This window comes from Chroicocephalus ridibundus, chromosome 3 (assembly GCF_963924245.1).
Source record: "Chroicocephalus ridibundus chromosome 3, bChrRid1.1, whole genome shotgun sequence".
Lineage (NCBI taxonomy): Eukaryota > Metazoa > Chordata > Aves > Charadriiformes > Laridae > Chroicocephalus > Chroicocephalus ridibundus.
In genome coordinates, this window is record NC_086286.1 from 21165252 (window position 1) to 21187593 (window position 22342).

Below are 22342 nucleotides of genomic sequence, written 5' to 3' on the forward strand. Positions count from 1 at the left end.
AATTGTTTTCACTTTTGTAACTTACTTCTTGATACGTTGCCACGGAAAATAAGTTGTTTACTTGGTAATTAGCGTCATCCATTCTCTATTGTCTCTGTGCACCAACTTTGCTGGAGGTTATAGGGATAAGATGGAAATATACTGAAAAGATCTGAGATAAGAGACCTCACATACTTTGCAATAACCTAATTGCTAGTAGATTAAACACAGATCAGACATAGGTAACTCCTTTCAATTTCCAGGATTTGGAAATACTGTAATTTTTTTCTTTATAAACCAGTCACAGTATGTGGCTACAGATACAAAAAATTTAACTGGCTCTTCCAGTTACTGAGTTTTCTTTTTTTCTCCTTAACACATCATTTAATATGAAGGCAAAAAATGGTTGATCTATGACTTCTTGGTAAGACTTTTTCATATGAAATACGGCCTAATTTTACTGCTGACAGATATTACAATATATGGACATCATTAAAATGAAAATATTAAGAAGAATAGTGTCTTAATTTCAGGCATATACTGGCACTTTTAAAATCAGATTCCATAGTGGGCAAGAATATGGCACGATAAAGAAGGGAAAAAAATGGAATGCCATGATTATTCTAAAGCTTGACACAAAACTATAAATCTCTTTCAAGTGAAGATACACAGATCTTTGTGTAGACCTCTGCAGCTAAGCAAACCAGCTAGCCTTTGATGTACTTATAATTATTAGGGGCTGAGGATTATGTCTTTAGGCAAAGCTGTCGAGCAGTGGGAAGGTATAGATCAAAACTGACATCATGACACAAGCAAGCGGAGAGGTGAGATGAGGCGGAGCCAAAAATAGTTTGGCATCACTGTAGACCTTAAGGAAAACAAACGACTCCACTTCCCAGAAAGGACACATGGAGGGGAGCAATTAGTGCCTGTAACCTCTCGATAGAGTCGAATCCTCACTACTAGTTGGAAAATTAAAAATGTAATTAACAAAAGGCTACACATCAGAATAAAGAAGGTGGTTCAGTAGATCCATAGTTTTATGGGACCATATCGTCACACTCCCAAGGAAGTAGGTATCCCAGAACTACCACTGTAATAGGCTTCCATGCCATAAGCCACCTGCTCCTCTTGAAACCAGGGGGACTCAAGCCATTTACATCAAGTAGAGCATCCTTCCAGACCAGGCTCTTTGTCATTTTTTTTGTAAAGGGCAGGAGTTCTGGTAATGCCAGGCCTACACGTGAGCTTGTTACTTGGTAAAATCCCCATCCAAAGCCCACTGAATATGGTGGAAATCTTTTCATTGTGTTTAGTGGGCTCTGTATCAAATGCTCTGTGTGGCTTGATATGTGCAAGAGAGTGCACACATGAGCAGTTAAATCATTTCAAATTACTATGGATCTTCAAAGACACTCATCTTGTGTGGCACAAAATTAAAAAAAGTGCTTGTGAAAACTAATTTCTTGCCATAAGTTAACTGCCAATCATACTTAAAAAACATTTTTCATTTAAAATGTTTTTCTGGCTCTCCGGGGAAAAGGTCACATTATTAGAAAAATAAAAGCAAAGAATTTGATTCCAGAGGTTTTGATTGACTTAAAACTGAAAATCTAAATAAATAAATAGGAGATCTAATGCTTACACTGAAGGGAGCAGAGTTTCAAAAACTGTAGCATAAACAGGTGTTCCCCAAGACTTTCCAGATCATGGTTCACCTCTGCACTGGATAATACCTTATAAGCATGCCATGAATGTGTTACGCAGTGAAATAAAAATCATGGCATGAAATAAAAAGTAAAGATTCTCAGTTAACTCGAAACTTGACAGCAAGAGAAAGATGCGTATGCCAAAGAAGAGCAGGAAATGAAGAAGGCTTTGCCATCACCATCAGAGAGGGTACATGAAGGTAAGGAAGAAGCCTGTTGCTTGACAGATGAAAGGAGCCATTAGGGATCAGAAGAGGAACAAATGTTATCAACTAGGCTAATGCAGGGACAGAGAAGATTACAAAAATAGAGGGACAATTCTAAACACGGTCTTGAAATGCAAGCAGGCTCACCAGGACTGTCAGGAATAGGGGAAGATCTGAGTAAATTACAAGTGATTTGGAGGTAGCAGACTGTATGCAAGACCAGACTGGTATCTCAGACACTCTGTATGGAAGACAAAACACTATAGCATGTGTCATTATTAATTACCACAAAGAACATGTAAGCCATTCGATATAAAATACTATCACACAACTAAGAAGAAATGAATAAATTCTCCACTTACAGTTCAAATTGGTGATGTTCCTTGCCAGTAAGGTGAAACATTTAGGACCCCTACATTTTGAATGTCATCTTATGAACAGTGTGGGAAATTAGACCTCCGTCTCTGTGAGAACTGATAAGATTTCCTATCTCACTTGCAAACATGATGGAATATTTCCAGAAATGTTTTAAATTTCTATTTTAAGTAGAAAAACCTCAAGCGCTAACATCAAAATGTTAGTCAGTCCCATCTAGCATTTCAGAACAATGTGATTATCTCAACATCAGTGTTTTTATTAAGATACCTCTGTTAGAAATGTTGCCTAAACATTAGCATTACTAATATTCTGAATTTAATTCTAAGTAGAAGTACAAGGTTTCCCAACTTGCCTTTCAACTATGCAGCAGTTATCTGTCTTGTCACAACATGAATCCCTTTTGGGTGAAAGCTATTGATTTGAAGGTTAAAATCATCTTGCTAGGCCCTAATGTAATTTGTTGGAAGTTGGCCTTGGGAAACTTTCTGACACTGACTACATATGCTCTTTGCTGGATATTCATTGAGCAATGATGTCTGAAAGGCTGAGTTCTTCACCTCCGTGATCATTATTAGTTATGGCATCTCTCAACAGGCTGTGCCATGTCAGTTCTTTGCAACTCAAGTTTTACATTAGCAACCTATAGTTTACAGCACAGAACAGAGGCACTCTTCCACCACGGACAATATCGTACCTGGTTACTTGTGTTCCAGGAGCGTATATGTGAGGCTACACCCATAAACAGAATTTATCAGTAAGCCTGCAAATATTGTCAATATTGGAGAAAGTAATCTCTGTTTTAATCAAGTGAAGTGAGGTGCACAGAATATATTTTAGGCAAGGCTAAATGAGAACTCCCTGACCTCGTTAAGGAATCCGTAGATCTACTACAGAAATAATTCAACAGGAAATCTTTGGCACAGCAAACCACAATATCTATGGCCACTGGTCTGCTGATCAAATGGGAGTGGGGAAAGAGGAGACAGCTACTGTGGTCTCTGAGATGTATGGTACCATTACCTCAATCTTCTCGTGCCTCAAGATGCATTTTCACAGGCTGTCAAACATAAAATCTTATAAGAATAATTTTAATCAGGTGAACAAAATATCTGATTCTGCCAAAACCATATCAGGGAATAGCAACAACCTCACCAGACACTTCATCTTGCTGAGCAATATTGTCATAAAACTACTGTGCTCTGAAGGTCTACAGGTGTTTTTACCACACACACCCAGACATTCTTAGCTTTGATGGCGGCTTCTTCAAAACAGTCTATAGCAAACCATGATCACGTTGAGGAGCTGAAAAGAACTAAAATTCAGAAATTTTTAAAATAATCCATCTATTTCTAGTTTTATCTTGACACGAATCTTGATCTAATACATATGAGGAATCTACCAACGATTATAGAACTCTGGATGACATCTATAAATTTAAGCTGAAATTACATTGTCGTTCTACATTATTTGTAGGAGCTTGAAACTTTTCCAAAAGTCTGAGTTTGAAATATATTATGTTTGAAGTAAGCCCTGTACACAGAAATATCTTGACAAATTAAATATATCTGGGGCAAGATGGAGCACTCTCAAGGGCTTGGGAATCAGCCAGGAGCACTGACTCATGTTATTTTCAAGTAGTGTTGAGCTGAGTTTTGGGGATGGGCTAGCTAAGGAAATAACATCAGATGTTGATATACGAGAACAGTTCACATTTGTACTACTTAGGAGCAAATATTATACTGCAATATATATATGAAATACACTGTAGAGAGGCCAGGTATTACCTAGGGAGATATTCAGATTAACTTGGGACCAATAGCACTGATTGCTCCATGTTGCCTCTGTTTGCTGCCTTCTTGTACAAGCCTGAAGTGGGTGCTCAAGAAGTTTGGGGTTTGATCTGGGTAGTGTGACCACTGGTGAACTGAGTGGCTGAAAGCCGCAGACAGCAGGGACCAGATGAAGAGGACTGGGCTAAGGAGATGGTTAGGGGACAGAGACTTCTTTGAAACTGCATTTTAAAGCTTCTGACTCTGGGGTGATCTTTTCTTCCCCTCTCAAAATGTGAGATAAAGAGAGTAATTTACGTACAAAGCACTTGGTATCTGTTTTCACTGGGTCCACGAAGTTCATGCCTCGTGACACCTTTTTTGCTAACAACAGTTTACGAAAATAAAAACATTACCAAGAAAGGACATTGGGATAAAGTATAATAAAACAAAACATGTGGCTGAGATTTCATGTGTTTATGATGGAGATCCAATCTGCAGTGAAACGAACTCCTGGGAGATTCCTATTTATTTTCATATAAAATGAACTGGATGCAAATCCATTACTGTTTATAGACTGAATCTCAGTGACAGTTTGTCCCAGGGGCATTGAAAAGTATTTTAAATCATTCTGATAGTTAATTATTCAGCAAACGAGAACACTTTAAAGACTTTATCATAAAATAACTTTAATAATTTATGCTTATGGGGCATTACAGAGGTAACTGTAGGACTGTTTGGAAGGAGGGGAAGACTGCGTGCCTGCACATTTGTAACTGAACTGCAGTAACGTGTATTACATCTGATACCCAAGTAAGACAGTTGTGATCACCTCAGGTTTCTTCCCCATCCCTCTCTTTGCCTATGTGTCTATAATATTACACAAGGCTCTCATTAAATTTTAAAACAGCCTAACTTCAGAAATCTAGTAATAGCATTAGTTTGCAAGGAATTAAACGAAGACACAGACTAAGCTTATGTTTTCTGGATGAAGTGTAAGAGAATAGATAGTGATCAGAGATAAGTCTTAGGTATCTTAATTATATTAGGTGCACAGGACAACTACCTAAGAAGTAAGAGAAGAGACAGCAAGGGAGGTGTAACTCTATGCTTTAAAGAGAGCCCAGTAACAGATGACTGAAACAAATGTCATTTTTGTCAATTCCAGTGATGAAAGGGCTTGCTCAAAGGCCCAACTGTGCAGCAAAATATACTAGAAGTGACTTCAGATTGAAAATGAAAAACCCTGAAGAAAAGAGTTCAGGACAGGCACTGCTTGATTTCTACTCTGCTGCAGAGGGAAGGAGGTGATACTGTATTGCATAGCCTTGAAAGTCATGGATATATACAATATGTAGAAATATACATATACAATATATAGAAACAAACACACACATATCACCTCTCTGCACTTCTATATATTTGAACGGCATTTGTTTGTATCCTCTGGGTAAACACTGAGATGTACAGTTCTAAAAGAATCCTATGTTACCCAAGGTCTCAAAGGTTTTGTGACTCCTGAGTCTTAATCATATTCTACTTGTTGGCATGGGACAAGGACAAAAGCTCAGTGATTTCCTCTAATATTCAAAGATGCGGTAGAATAAGCAAAACAGCACTGTGCATATTTTATAATAACAATTTGTTGTCTTTCTTTTCCCTTTGTCTACTTTCTCTCTGCTGGAGGTCAGCTACCTAGACTTAGACCCCTTCTGCTTGGTTTGTGCTATTGACCTGAAATCAGAACAGTCTACATACTTGCATACACCTCTTCATAACAACTCAGAGGAAACAGAAGGAGAAAGTGAATGAGTTATGAGTTCCCCTGCCTGAAAAGTTGTCTGTGTTTGAGCTATTAGCCTAACCCTGCAATTTTTGCATCGATATTCCTTATGGAACTGCAAGAATCCCAACCACATCCAAAGCTGTTACTTTAGAGCCAGGATGTGAGCCTGTGCTCACATCAGTAAATGTTCCATCTGAATGCTGCCAAAGCATTAACGATGTGACTCCACAAGCAAATATTTAGAGGTGAGTGAGATTGCCATACCTGACCTGTAACACTGGTATGAACAAAGATTTTCAGACTCACTCAGATCAGTTTGTACGGCCTGAACTGTTCTATGTAGCCATAGTATAAATCTTTTTTGCTTCGTAGCTATTGCCTTGACACAGTTCTCGTGGGTACTGAAAGGCAAAGCTATGTTATTTTTATAAGCCCCCCTCTTTAGTTATGAATCAAAATACTGTCTCACTTTCAAAGAAAACAATGCAATCGAAACAATAACTCCCCTACAAATATAACACGGTGTTGTACAGGACAAGTATTGATTAAAACAAAAAGGGCTTTTTAAACACCATTAATTCTTACCAATTCCAGTAGTTATTGATTCCGCATCAATGTCATTAGCCTTTTTCTTTGCCACTTCAGCTAGTGCCAATTCACCGTTATCTAGTGCAAGGTAATGGATGTCCTTTGGAATTAAAAGAGAAAAAAACCATGATTAATCTAAAATGAATCTCATAGGAGTAACAAAAGGAATTTTCAAAGAAAGAGGTTCTTTTATTATTTAGATCACAAACACAGATGGAACTGATGAACCTAACATTACAGTTTAATTCTCTCCCAATGCAAATTTTTTATCTTACTTGTGCTGTTGAATACAGCAATGAATAAAACACTGACCAATCATGCACTGATAAAAGTGAAGCTATTGACTCACTCTATGAAAGAAACAATCGGTCTGCTTTTAAGGTAACTTCTGTTGGTGCAACATGAATTAAGAGAGGGTTGATAGGAGGCGGCTCTGCGTAAACCAGATCTGAAGTGCTGGAACTGACAGCCCCTATTTGAATGCGTTAAGGTTTCTACCTAGTATGTGAATTTTAGGGTAAAGCTCTCTTGGTTCTAAGTTTTGTTTGGAGGTTGTCATGTTATGCTTACTGTTCTTTGAGTTAGGTGATGGTCATCCTCTTTGTGCTGATATTAGAGGAAATAAGAGCAACAACAGTCGCTCAATGGTTTTAACACCCACATAGGTGACATGATTCCTGAGTCGCTCTCGGACCACAAAGAGCTTTGCAAAAATGTTGTTGTCTAGCACGAATACTTGCCAATATTCTGGATCTAGTCCTTAATCTAGGGTTAAAAATCAGAGGGCTAGAGCAGGGGTGTACCATTGCATGCTGATTCGCAAGGCTTTTTATTGTGTGTTAACCCTTTAGATGAAAACCACCTGTTTTATACAGCACAATTTGTGGAAGAATATATTCCTGCAGACAAATTACAGTCTCATAGCCCTTGGTTTTGGCCCTGGAAGTAAAGTTTCATCCTTGACCATTAATAAAGAGACAACTAACCCCCTTCTCCTTCGGCGTCACGGCCACAGATTGCTCTGTGCATGAACACATGAAGTGAGGGAAACCCAAGAACAGTTGGCAAAGTTTCTTTTTCCCACTTCTTTGCTGAAGATGCCATTTGGTATCCAAAGATTTAAGTCATTCCCAGCCATTGCACTGCAATCTATCTGCATATAGGAATTTAAAGGAAAAAGGAGTATTTGCTGGAAATATTAGGCTCTGCATACCATAAAGGCAACTATATTTTCATTAATGCAGAACATTCCAGGTGAAACTGTCCTGCTCAGTGTGAGTTTACTGCCACCTTCATCAATATGACAGAAACTCTTGTGGGAAAAAGTGACGTTACTCTAGAAAGAGAAGCTAGATGAAAAAAGTGAGAGTAACAGTGTTAGGAGAAAAAGATGCTGCTTTTATTATCTTCTCATTTAATAATAATAAGACTAAAATAATTAAAACAAAAATAAGAAGCAAATTGAGAATGTTAGGGAAACTGAGACTGATTCTGCAGAAAACCCTGGTAGTGACTTGCAGGATCCCAACAGTCTGCAGGAGACGGCAACATTTTCTAATTACAAACACAGGTGTGACTTAAAAAATGTGCAAGTGTCTTGGGGCAAAGTAATGAGTTACGAACTTGTTGCGAACTCTGTACTTCCTCTCTTTGTAGGTCTAACATGGTTGTCAGGAGAAAAGGGCCTGAAGAGCAAGGTAGGATTTCTATGAAGATTAAACAGTAGATATTGTCAGCTTATTTAGATAACAATAGAAAACCTAAGGGCTCTCGAACAAGTCTGAGCTTACAAAGATTTTTATGTATAGGCAGATTGTGTTCAGTAATTTAAAGTACATTCTGACTATGCTTAACGACTGTCTTTTTGTGGTTTAAACTAAGGGAATTACTGTATATTTCAATGCAATTTTAAATAAACTTAGGAAGGGGTGGAAACAACTGCAGAAAATGTATCAAAAGGATCTTTGTATCTGTGTGTATCAAAACATGTGCCACTTGTAGATCTTGGTTTTGCCCATGTTTTGAGTAAAGAAGTGTAAAGATGCTACATATCCATCGCTAACTAACAGGGGCTTTGCAAGAAATAAAGATAGAGCAGTAGGCTGGTGAGTGGCTTTCTTTGTGGTTCCTCAATTTGCTGTCATAAAGAATTTAAAAAAAAAAAAAAAAGTATCTCTTGTCTCCATCTCTAAACAAGCTTTAGAAAGAAAAGGTTACAGATATAAAAACTGCTAATTAGACAATTTCAGATCAAATTTAGGTGTTACGCATTCAAATAAGCCAGCAAAATTGGAATTTTCTAAGAATTTATATATCTCTGAATAGAATAAAACTAGAAAAATAAATAAAAGAGAAAGAAGCAGCACTTGATTACAGAGTGCCTTAAAGAATGACAGAAAAAAATAATTAAATTAGCTGCATATTCATTACAGATTTTTTCACACAATTATCTAAGAACTTATCAGCTCAAAGATCATGTCCCTCTCAAAAACAATGGTGACAATAAAAACAGTTTCCAGCTGCTTATCAGGAGTTTGCTGAAAGGGCTGTATTTTATCATTTAACAGTTTGATTACTTTTTTGGACTACTTCCTTTTTACCCTCATCTTTGTGACTCACAGAGCTGGCCCTCGGTGAGCAGAAGTCATTTGAAACACTGATGTGCATTTGTCTATAGGATATTTCTGGGCAAAATTCCAACGTTTCTTCGAAACATGCACTTTCCTCATCAGTGTATCACCCAAGATCTGACAGTTTTATTAAAGTGTCTTTTCCTTGCGTTTTTGCTACCTTTGGTACGCGGGATGGCCTTTTGAATTTTCAGCAGCTGAGAGCTGGAGCGTACAACAAAAGGATTTAAAGCTAACAACCCTTCTGTTGCTTGATCTTTTCTGTCACAGATTGGATCAGTCACTGTCCAATAAATGGAGCTGTTGTTCACGATATTATGTCCTTTTCAGTTTTATTTTTTTATTGAACTTTGTAGGAGATGATAATAATTGATGGACTTAGATGTGACGTGAGGGTAAAGCTTATGGGGAGACACAGCAGTGTCTTGTGTGTCTTGTTATGGCATCATACTAGTGACGCTATAGCTATAAGACTAATTTTTAAGCAATTTATTTTTTTTTCTTTTTCATTTCTATGAAAGAAATTAGCTCTCGGATAGTGTTCTCTCAAACTTCTTTGCAATCTCAAAACAAATAACAGGAATGCTGCAGAGCCCTGTTTAGTGAAAAAGAAGCTCAGGATAAATTCTCCAAGACATAGGACGTTTCCTTAGAAGTCTCAGAAGATGGGTATTCAATGCTTGGATCCTCCTCAGCCTCTGTTGTATCTGCTCCTCTCCACCCTTTCCTTTTTTGTTCCTTCTCTGTTCCCCTTTAATAAATAGATTTTTTTCTTCCACATTTCGTTTATGTCATCAGATATCTTTCTTTAGCCTACTATTTCTTCTCAAAATCCCATTAAATTACCTGGGAATAATGTGGTGTGACTCCTAGAGCCACCTGAGGTTTTAGAAACGGATTTGGTTGGTCTGTAAGACAACAGTACAAATAATTGACCTATATATTAGTTATTCATACTGAACATAATTTTAAATGCTTTAAATATAGGTAAAGTCAAGCTGTATGCTATTAATTGCATTTTGACCTATATAAACAATATATACAAATTATTCAGTGCTGAGCAGAAGTGAAGGATACACATCCTTGCTTAGCAATACTATTGTTATACTAGTACCTAGAAGGACTGTAAGCTTTCAGGGAACAGGTTATCTAATTCTCACATAGTATTTAGTGCAATGAAGCCGAATTCCCTAGAAATTACCGTGTCACAAATAAATACGTTTTATGAGCTACGCACCTTTAAACTTCTAGAGTCCTGGACTTAGTAGTCTTGCAGCGGTGCCGTTGTTAGCTTATTGTAAAGTTTGTTCAGTAGTACCCTACTGAGGAGATGAATTAGCTTCCCCAGAGAAGGCAGAGAGTTAACAGGATTCAAAGAGGCAGGTGGGTGTGCTGTGTGTTGCGTAATTTAGGGGAAACTGTGACGAATCTCAGAGGTAATGCAAGCGGAACGAGGACAATATGGAACTGGTTTTGAAGCCACAGTAATTTAAGCCAGGAGAACTATGTGGAAATATATATTTACGTTTAAGAGCATTGGCAAGAGGGGAAATGGAGAGTAGGCATTGAGAGAAGAAAGGGAACACAAGTAAGAGTAGGAAACATGGGTCTAATTTCTCTGTGAACATTGAAACTCCTCATGAAGAAAGTTGTAGAACTTTTTTGTCGAGAGGAGGACATGTTACCACTTGTGGAGCCAGGTACTCATGGTGCCTCTCTCGTTAGCAGCTTTGCACCCATCTATTGACTGAACACTGGTGTTCCCCGCCCTGGGACAGAGGTGGTCCCTCGGCCCTGCTGTCAGCGGACGGAAGGAAAAAGAAAAAGATCATGTAGGAAAAGCTCTCAGAGAGGGCCGTGGAGATGGCAGGCCAAATGCTGGGACATTTGTTCTGCCAGCATGGCTGAAATGACTCAGGGAGAATTTATTATCTGTATAGTGGGAGAGGCCCCAACAAAAAGGTGTAACCTGCTGCAGACAGGTTACAGTCAAACCGTGTATGTGGCTGCAGTACTTCGCTTGATTAGGTATAAAATTTGTATTGAAGAAGTCACATTAAATAAAAAGAGAAAAGGAAAAAGCTGAGCTAAAAAGAGGAAAAAAAATCAAGGAGAGTAAACATAAAATGCGTAATGAATTTCCTAAAAGCCTGACATTTCCATCACATTCTTTTGATGCATACTTAGAAAAGTTTATCGCAGTATTCACATCTTTCTAATTAGATGGAACAAGCCAGATGATTAGAGCCGTGAAAAAAACATCAAAAGGTTCACACAACTTTTTATATAATTAGAAGGGAATTTTCATAACCCATAAAAGCAGGATTTAATTGTGTAATTTAACATACAATTTAAATATCAAGATCAAACTAGCAGGGCAAGTGACTTAATGGGATAAATGATATTAACATCTAGTGTCAAAGCTTAATTTAAACAACAGAATGTCTTCATTATGCAAAAGAGTCAAGCAAACGAATCGTTCAAAGGGCCTTTTTTTCAACAAGCCCCTTTCCTATTGTTTCTTTGAAAACAATGAAATCAGCTGTGGAGCAGCAACATGCTGAGAGACTAGGAAGGCACGATTGGCTTTGTCCATCTGACCTCACTGTGACATTGTGGTGCAAGATCTTATAAAACAAGAGCCTCCTGCAGAGCTCACACAGAGGACCTTTTAAGAGCTGGTTAATTTTACTTTTGTAGCTAATTAAATGGGAGGGGGCAGAGAGTGCATGAAATGTAAAAACCCTTGGGTTGATGCTGCTGAGCTTTGTTGTTTTAAAAGTACCTGTAGAAGCGTTCATAATTTGTCACTTTTCACAAAACCCTATGAGACAAACTAAGAGCATTCAGGATCCCCAGGATATGGCCAGCTCTTGTGTCCAGGACTCAGCAGTTGTACTTCTTAAAGGAACGGATTAGAAACGTATAAGCTTATTAGAGTGAAAGATGACATTCACCCACATCAGGACAGATGAAGAAGGGGAAAGTTCAAAAACATATACACTAATGCCTGGAAAATAAAGACTAGCCCTTAGGCCATGCTAGGGAAAATGTCAATGACTCTTAAAGATACTCAATTCCTACTGATGACTTTCACGATGGCAAAGGGCAAACCAGGTAGAATAGTTCTGTCTTCACTATGTGTCTAAGGCTGCAAATGACACGGATCCATTTTAATGTCTACAAAAGCTGACAACTAACATCCTGACAACAGCCTCTGTCTCCAGAAAAGACTCACCATAAACAGGTCCCGAGCACCTATGTCAACAGCTAGCAGAAATGCTTTTTCAAATCTCTGGTATCTGCAAGAAAAAGCAAACATGTCACTTGCTGAGGACAATTTAAGAACTGCATCAAATTTTGTTAATGGGCAGATGAAGTCCTTCAATTCTCACCAAAAGTGACACCAAAGCTTAACTGGGGAAACTTGATATGCTTATACTCCGATTGCAGAACTATGTGACTTCCCGTAACCATTTCCATTGTTTAAAACCTTCAGCAAGTGTTATGTTCAGTGTTGAGTCCCATCAAATGTAGTTGAATCTGAAGGGAGCTGAAGGTAGTGTAGATCATAAAACTGATGCTTTGAAAGATACCAGCTGCAGCATAGATAAGCATTAGCCCCAATAACATTGGTTGGAGCTTCAAAATTGCATAAAGAAAAGACTAATCCCAAATCTCACAAGACTTCAGAGGTCCCTGTAGAAGTTTGCACTGAGTTTTGTCCTACAGACCCCTCGATACAGCTCTCTGAAGATGATAATCCAGTTGAATCATGCTAAACAGTCATGAATTCCCCAGAGACTGAAAAAGGTAGGGGCTGACACTGCTTTACCTTCTAATTCCCTCAGCCCAGTATTAGCAGAGACTCCTGAGAGCTTTCTGAAGATAGTACGGTGAAGAAGATTGTGTCAATGAGGCAAAACAGGGAGAAAAAGAGCAAAATCCACAAGCAAAAATTACCTCTAAATGTGCTCTTGAAGGCACCACCTGAGTATCACCTAGAGGTGCAGTAGAGTAGGAAGGGAGCAGCGTGGATGCAGGATTTCACCTTTACTGTTAAACTGGGTCTGTATCATGGCATATTGAGACCATTACTGTGGTGGGTTGAGGGCTTGCTGAACAACAGCTTCTTCCTTTTGTAATGACACAAACTGCCACCTTCTTCCCACCCAGAGACCATACACCATCTCCCAGTGTATTACAGCAAATACCTACAAGGCTGTATATATCCTCTTGTTTGCAACCCCTGGGAATTCCACAGAAGTGGGAGGAAAAAAGCCATCAATTAGAAGCTTTCTGAGACTATATGTACAACATTGGACTGGTGAACGCTAATCACAATGGGAAATTCTGCATTGGGCTAATGCCTCTCTTATACTAGATGTAGATAACCACCATGTGACAATCGCTCTGTCCTGTGAGAAAGTGATTCTATTTGTACACTTTTTCTTCTTCTGCACATTTTAAACTGTTGAAAAATACCTACAAAAATAGATTTAGTGATTATTTTTAGATATGCAATACAATAACATTCCCCAATTTTATTTCAGTTGTGAAGTAAAAGATTGATTCAATATAGAATGATCTCTGTATTTTTCCCATTACCGGTAAAGCTCCCCCCTTTTCACCTGGTAACAATTTCAACAATACATCAGTTGTAGATTCTTGAAGTTTCGGAAGGAGATAACTTCTTTGCCCCAGTGAAAAAGCGGCATTATGATTTCTCAGTGTTAGAAAGGTGTCGCTTGTGCTTGCTCAATGAATATTGTTTGACAGCATCATATGAATGCCAGTATTTATACAGTTCTGTACCTTGAGGGTAACTTGGGAAACAGTGGGCAATGCTGTAGTGGTTCCTCAGGCCAATGTGAGCACAGGGGAAAGATGGGAATCCTTCCCCTTGGTGGGTGAAGGAGTTCCATAGCATAGAACCATAGAACCACAGAATGGTTAGAGTTGGAAGGAATCTTGAAGTTCATCTAGTTCCAACCCCCTTGCCATGGGTAGGGACACTTCCTGCTAGACCAGGCTGCTCAAAGCCCCATCCAGCCTGGCCTTGAACACCTCCAGGGATGGGGCAGCCACAGCTTCTCTGGGCAACCTGGGCCAGGGTCTCACCACCGTCACAGAGAAAAATTTCTTCCTGATATCTAATCTGAATCTCCCCTCTTCCAGTTTGAAGGCATTACCCCTTGTTCTATCACTACATGCCCTTGTAAAAGACCCTCTCCAGCTTTCTTGTAGGCCCCCATGTGGGCCATGATGTACCATACTGAGATTCCTCTTTCCGGCCAAAGCCAAAGCGGTTTTCTGCCTCCCTCCTTCTACAGCCTTATTGCTCTCTTCTCTCCTACTGCACAGGTGGAATGATTTGGCAGATTGCAAGATACAGCTGGTGAGGACTTTTCCTCAAGGAATAACATTCGTGACAAGAAGGCATAATATGTTAGCTTAAGTAGAAAAGGAAATGCTCTCTCCAGGTAAGGTTCCTAAGAGCTGGAGTGGGGAGTCCTTTACTCCCTAAAGCTGATCTCCCTGCTGTGTCTTCCAAGCACTAATTTGCAGCCCTCCTCACAGAACTTGTTTAAGGGAGGGGAAGAGATGAATTAAGGTTAACCTCTTGATCACTGGGGAACAGGCAGTGCACCACCGTTTTATCATGCACATCTATGTATCTGAAGCTTTTCAACATGCTTCCTATGAAGGATTGTCCATTAAAATACATTGTGTTGTAATGCTGCTTCTGAAGCTATGCTTTAATTAAGACAAATAAGTACATGTTAAAATATGTGTATCTTGAATAGCTATCACGTATATCTTTTCCCGGCACATTTTTCTTTTCAATTATGGATTAAATATACATTCTTAGTACTTAGAGGGGAAATTGGAAACCAAACAGAAACCGGCTATATGACTAGCTAAAAAGACTGTCTGCATCATTATTTTGTTTTTCCAAAGTTATAACTGTACAGACTGTTTGAATGACATTTGCTTTAGCCAAGGCAAAAATGTAAAGTAACTTCTTCATTTGTTTGAACCAGAAAATGGAATCATGGCCTTAAAGCTGTCAGTTCTTTGCTGTTTCACAAAGATTCGAATTTTTTTTCCTTTAATCAATATACATACTTCAGTCTCATTATGGCCCCTATTCATAAAACTGTGAAGTTAGCTCATTATTTTCAGATCTGTACTGAGAAAAAAAAAAAGGGGGGGAAAAAAGACTATCCAAGAAATGCTTTTTACAAACCAAGAGAGCTGGAAATAACAATCACAGATACTTCATAAATTATTATAAAAGGAATTGCTTTAAAATAAGGTGGAGGTTTCAAACAGAAGTGACAAGTTTGCATTACTTAAGCAAACAGTATTAAATCAGTCAAGAATGTCCAGGGTTTTTTAAACTAGCTTTACTAGAAGATACTTGTTATTTTGAGTCTCTTTGGCACCAAAGTTGTGCTGTTTTTATTCTACAGGAACAATTAGGGAGAGTCCTGTACGGCATGAGACAGACCTCAGGTTAATAATGCCTAGTTTATAGGCATGTTTTGTCATGGGAAGACCTCTTGCTATTGCTAGCACACTTCACTCAGAGTTTATCAGCTCCTCAAACAAACAAACAAAAACACCCAAGAAAAACGCCCTCCCTTTTTTCTTGTGCTACAATTAGAAGGTACAATATTTGCTTTCTAAAATGGCATCTACAGGGTACTGGTCTTGAAGGGAGCATCTTCCCGCCCCTCCCTCACCTTGTTACTTATTGCTTGCTTCACAATAACTCCAGCAATCAAGGCTTACATGTCTCTTGAAAAAGAGAGATAAGGAAATCTGCCTGTAAACCATGAAGTTCTGCCACTTGTTTGGTCAAAGTGACAGCCAACAGAAATATGACCTTCAAGATTAAAACTCTCAAACTGCGATTAACTATATAGGACAGATAGGAAAACACTTCCCTGCAAGCTGTTTAGCACGTACATATTAAGTTCGCATTCTCATATAATAAAATAATACCATTATTATATGCACTTACACAATCTTTCTACATATCCTGCAGAAATTTAAAAAGATGGCTATTAGTAAGTCTGTTGCGTGGACAAGGAAACAAATGTGAGTGGTATAACAAGGGTCACGTGGGGCAAAAATGGTCAAGGCAGAGAAGAATCCAGACCTGCCTTCCATGGTGGAGTGGCAGACCTGCTGCCTGCTTCGATTTTAAGAATGTGACTTAACTGAAAAGATGCCAGGAAAGCATTTAATTTTAAAACAAAATAGATAAGAAATTAAAAAATATATAATTATAGCTATTAACTTCAGAGAGGCTATTGCTGGTTTTCATCAGCATAAATAAAAAGATAATCAAATGCCCAGGGCTTCCTCCTGCCAGATATTCATAAATAAGGTGATTTTAAATACAGTAGATCAAAACCACGTGCATGGTCCCGGGGAGAAAGGAAGAGAAGTCTCTTCAGTTTTTATGAGAAGTTCTACAAATATATCAAAGGGCAGAATTTTGCTGTCTGTATTCCACAACACCTGAATTGAATGTGTTCACTTAGAGACACGTTTTTCAGGTTGAAAATGGTCAACTTAAAAATATTTGTAATATTTATCCATAATATTAAAACATCACATAAAAAGTCCAGGAACCAGGAAAAAAAAATCACGTGGAGAGAGGAGGAAGGGAAGAGAGAGAGAGCTCATGCAAGCAAGGGAAAAATATAGTGCAGAAAAGACGGAAACATTTCTTTAGGGACTAGTTACAACCAAGAAGCCTTCTTAGACATGCCCATCGACCATGTAAGCATATTCCTTGTGCTGGGCTGATAAAGGAGGGCTGCAGCAGTTTTTTTCCTTGTCTTCAATGAGGGTACACAACATTTAGAAAATAATCTGCAGGGGAAGAGCTGTGGCACAAATAATATTTATAAGGCAATCCTTTTTAATGGAAGGAATTGCAGAGTCCTCCTCATCTCACAGTCCAATCAAGGGTGATATGCATTCAAAAAGTGAATATTAAATATGCACTGAGCAAACAGAACAGGAAAAAATGAATATTGAAATAATTTACATGTAATCAAACTACACTGAAATTAAGTTTTAATTGTTCAGTATTCTGTGATGCATATGCAGATTTTAAAGTATTCAGAATATCAATCAAGTGTTTACTTACATCAAGCAATTGTATTTAAGCATACAAAACAGATGATGAAAATATGTTCAATCAGCTACAGTTCCTAACATTTACTGCAGGGTTTACATGATCACTTTAAATTCAGTTATTTCATTTAATATTTCAATTTAATAGCTCATTCTTTCATTCAATTTCTAGGCATCTTGCCCATTTCTTAAACACAATAATAATAATTATTCATAAAAGGAGCCGTTTCCCATAAGTTCTCATATCAGCAATTTTTGGAACAGAAATGGTTTCCATGTTTTTTTTTTCCTCAAAAAATGTTGTTATTATCTGAAATATTTTCCTTTTAAATTAGACAATATTAAAATAAAGAACGACATCTGTAAAATGACTCTGCAGCCCGTTTCAATGGAATCCTCAGGCAGAATAATTAGAGATTATCAGGTTAAAGAATGTAAAGTGTGGCTAGGTTGCTAAGTGGTTGATTTAAATGGAGACAGATTGTTTTTCAACCAACGGTTGAACATAACACCACTGATTTAGACATGTAGCTGTATTTCAGAACACAGCTTCAGAGCCCACTTGAAAAAAACTTTGTCCAGGGCTTAAGGTCTTCTATATCTCACATGAAAAAACATTGATGTGTAATGAAGTCAGGTATAGATCGTATAAGTTCAGCACATCCTTAAAATGACAACCCTGAAATTCTATCGACCTTCAAGGAAATAATTCAAACTAAAATTTCAGTAAATTCTGAAGACTTGGATTGCTATGTACCCTTTCAAATATAAAGTATAGTATTAGCGAAAGACACATATCCTGCATCTTATAGCGAATGATGAAATACAGGAACTTTACCTAGAGTTCCTGGAGAGGAATAAATAAATCAAGATCTTACATTTCATTAAAAAAAACCCAAAATACTTTAACAAAAAGTCAACCAAACCATTTTATCCTAATGAGTTCAGTAGGACACCCTATTTTAAATAAGATAGTTGCAGAGAAAATCAGACCCCTGAACGTAGCCAAAGATGAGGAACTCTCCAAAGAACCTATCCTTCCCTCTCTCCCCAAACTGTAAGTTTCTGTTTCAGAATCTCATCATTTGGGAGACTCAGTCTCAAAATTTTGAGTTTACTTCATAATCTCTTATTATTTGTTTGGATAATGAAGTATCTGGAAAATGGGCTATCCCAGATACTATTGATCTCCTTTGGCAAAAATCAATTAATTGCTGGGTAGTAGTTTACTGCAACTAGACTATTTTGACACCCATGTATGGGCAAAGGCATGCCAAAAGCTCCATGTATCGCAATCAGGAATTTAAACCGTAACTGCTGTTTTTCAAAAGAAACTATTCCGTGAGCAGCAAAGAGTACTGTTGATTAGTTTCCTACGCTTCCTCCTGCACAGGTCTCAGCACGGTAACTCCACCTGTTCCCTGTGTGCCCTGCCAAAACATGCTCCTGACAAGATACTGCCCTTCTCCCAGCAGAATATACTCAGCTCGCTCCCAACAATGACTGGAGCAAGAGGCATGCTAGACTGTGTTTGGTGTTGAGCAGCGCGTGTCTCAACTGTTCAGCAGATCTGCTGAACTTTTCATGGTAGCTTTTGGGGATGGAGATAACCTCCTGCATCCTATTTAACATTAACTGGTTGCTGATTTTCACAAAACTAGCAGGCATTTGGTTATTTCTGAGACTTCTACCCTCTGTAAAGTTGGCTGAGATTCATCAATGATTCTCTAAGTTAGTAGGGAACTGATGGAAGTATTGATGGATGCATTGGTAAGTTATGACTTCTGAGATGCTGGTGGCATTATTTTGCCAACCTCATGCTACTAGTTTTTTAGATTATGAGCTTTTTTGAACAGGACACACAAAGCTCTAAGGGGGGTCCCAACCTTTCCGCCTCCTAAGATACTCTCATTCTGATGACGAGAAAGTGCTGCAGAGCACACCAAAGGCTAATGGAGAAACAGCCACCAAGTCCATATGTATGTGAGTCAAGGGGATAATCTTCTAAATTGTATTTTACATGCAGAAGCTCTAAAGGCTGTCCAGGTATAATCTATACAACCCTTCAGGCCCAAATTTAGCAAAGCATTAACGTATGAGTTTATGACCTATAATTTTCTACGGGCCCTAAATATGGGCATGTTAAGTGGAGTGCTTGATTTGGGGCCTGAGTGACTTGTTTAAAAAGAAATCCCTTCTGGAACCTTCCAAAGGTCATACACAAATAGGTCTCAAGTAAAAATGAGTGAATAACTATGAGAAAATTTGAAATGGGCACAAATATCTCAAGGCACCCAAAATCTCTGTTACTTGAACTTTACTGTCAAATTACGCATCTCTGAACTAAAGGAAGTCCACCTATAACTTTATAGATCATTGGGTGTAGAACTGAATGCCCTTCACATCAAAGGGTACCCTCTGGTATGAAGCAAGAAAACAAACAAACAAAACAAATTAAAAAAACAGGAGGAAAGAGAAAGCTAATAAGGGGAGCCAGACAGTATGACTCCCTGGCCAGAAAAAGCCCTCGAGGGCTGTAACTGGCTGTGAATCTTGAAGACGTTCCCAACCAAAAAAGAAATACAATAATCTTACAATGTGATTCCTATCTTTTAGGATGATATTCTGCTCTAGGAAACCGAAATGTATTCTTGTGTGAAATAGTTCAGATGACTCTATGTTAAACATACATGCTGCTTCTCAGAACAGATTTTCTATGTTCAAAAAAAAGCTGTCCAGGCATTTTTTGAGTCAGATTTTCAAGTGAACCAAGCTAATTTTTGAATTAAGTAGTTTAGTAAGAAGGCATCATTTAAACTTCTAAAATACGTATTTAGTAAGAAATAGTCTAGACGTATGAAATATTCTAGAAAAAGTAGTAGTTTTAGCTATACAAAAAAGCCACATCATTTATTTGTTGACCTTCACTCAATTAACTATAAAATAGCACTAGCTTGAAACTACAGAGATGTCTTATGTCTAAACCAAAGAAATATTAGTTAAGAGATCCGGATTCTATGGACACTTATGTCACACATTTCCCATATGATGTTGGTCAGTCAGGGTTAGCCACTGAAGAGGAGGTCTTGTTGGGGGCGATAGCAAACATTTTCCTACTGTGTAGCAGAATTCTTTCATGTCTGTCAAGTGCTCTGAGATTTTCAATAGTAGGTGGTATAAAAGTCTAGGGAACAGCAATTTGGTACTATTATAAATTATTATTATTATTATATAAATTGAAACCATGATGGTTTATTTCTTTTTAAACTCGATTCAGTCTTTTCTCTTTGAGTAATGTGTACTTCCTTTGAATTTCCCACACTCTATATTTCCTTTTTCATACTAATTTTCCTTCACAAGAATATATTTCGTTGCCATAGCAATATTTCCCTACCTTGCAATTTTATCACAGTGGCTTTCCTTCAGGTTTCTCTAAGCTGCAACAAACACCCACACAGCCAACGCAGCCTCCCCCCGCCCCCAAACTGCTCCATTCCCCCAACCTCTTACTATTAGTAACTTCTCACCAGTCTATCTTTATCTTTAAACACAGACGCACTCCAACATACTCTTCCAAAGTACTCTGGGCTAAAAACAGATGTTAATTAAAAATGCTGATAAGAGTCAGTGACACCTGTTGTTTCACATTTATTTTACTCAACCCTGTCTGTTAAATCCTAGCCTGTATTGCATTAATTCGCTTCTGCTTTTCTTCTTTTCCAGCTTTATCCCTCTCACTCTGGTGATCATGTAAACTTAACGTATGTCTTGAAAGCTGGATTTTATTAAGCAAACATATCAGCATGTCTACACACTGAAGACAGCTCTATAACAGAGGCCCCGTATCGTTGCTATGGTTAAGGATGAGTTGCTGCCTCTAGAATAAATCCCTATTGTATATGTCCGATACCTCTGCATTTCCAAACTTCAGCAGCCAGAAATTTGGTATTAAAGTTAAGATGAACAGGCCCTTTTCCTCTTTGACTTTCCATGAAGCGCAAGGCCAATTCTCCCTCTTGCCTGACATTGGATATGATGTGTTTTTTGAGTGCTAAAACTTCTCGGAGAAAATATATTAGCTTGATATTTTCTAAATCTGGCTGCCTAAAGATAAGTATCTAATTACAAAGTCATGGGGCAGGGACAAATTTTGAATCACTTGTTGAGCTACAGGTCCATTACAGTATATTTACTTTTCTCTCTAGGTTTGTCAATAGCCAATATTATTTCTTTGTAACAAAATAATGCAGTGTTAATGCTTATAAAATTTCCACACATAAGAACTCAATTACAGCAAATATAGTCACAGGAGAGCCGGACAAGAAATTCTCTAGAACTTTGATCATGTGAATTTTGGCACATTTTGGAGGGAGCAAATGGAAAAGTAATGAGTATTTTACGCTTTTTTCTGCACAGTGTCATGGATGAGAACACAAAACATGAGAACGACCATTTGCTCAGACCAAAGGTACATCTAACCCAACACCTTGTCAACAGCTAGGCGCCGAGGAAAGAACATAAGAACAGGGCAAGTGTATGGTGATACTTCCCTAAGTAGTCTCCTAGTCTCCAACAATTTGTGGTTTGGGGATTTGCTGAGCCAGAAGTGGTTTCTACGTTGGTATTCCTCAGTGAATTTCTCTTCCCTGAGCCTTGCCTTTCAACTTATATACAATTTTATCATCCACAACATCCTGTGGTAAAGAGCTTCATATTTTAATTATATGTTACATGGAGAAGCACCACATTTTCAAACTGCCACGTGTTAGCTTCACTTGATGACCCCTAGTTTTTGTATTAGAAGAAGCAGTGAGCAGTCATTCATTGTGCTCTTTCTCCCTAACACTCACAATTTAACAGATCTCTATCTCAGTTGCCTCCTCTATAGGTTGAGGTATTCTAGTCTATTTAGTCATTCCTTTCACTAAAGCTGTTCCATGCCTTTAATCATCCTGGCTGCCCTTCCTAAAGCTTTTTGAGTTCTACTATACCCTTTATTATGGGACTCCAAAACTACACACAAAATTCAGGTGAAGTTCCCTGTTTTGTTGTCTGTTCCTTTTCTAAGAATTCCTGGCATCCAATGTGCTTTTTGTACTGGTGCTGAGCACTGAACTGACTATTTCATAGCTGTAGAGTT

The 22342-nt window shown here is 38.2% G+C and overlaps 1 protein-coding gene across 7 annotated transcripts in view; it reads right to left on the reverse strand.

The window, feature by feature from the left end:
* The window catches only part of WDPCP (WD repeat containing planar cell polarity effector), a 156115-nt gene that overhangs the window by 35624 nt on the left and 98149 nt on the right, over positions 1 to 22342 (reverse strand). For all 7 annotated transcript variants that reach the window (XR_010070219.1, XM_063328350.1, XM_063328347.1 and 4 more), the window contains 2 exons: positions 12284 to 12347; positions 6413 to 6515 (listed from right to left, as the gene is read on the reverse strand). Coding sequence is in view for 6 of the 7 variants with exons in the window: in XM_063328350.1 (XP_063184420.1) it covers positions 6413 to 6515; positions 12284 to 12347 (167 nt within the window). In the remaining variant the exon portion in view is untranslated. The remainder of the gene's footprint in view (positions 1 to 6412; positions 6516 to 12283; positions 12348 to 22342) is intronic.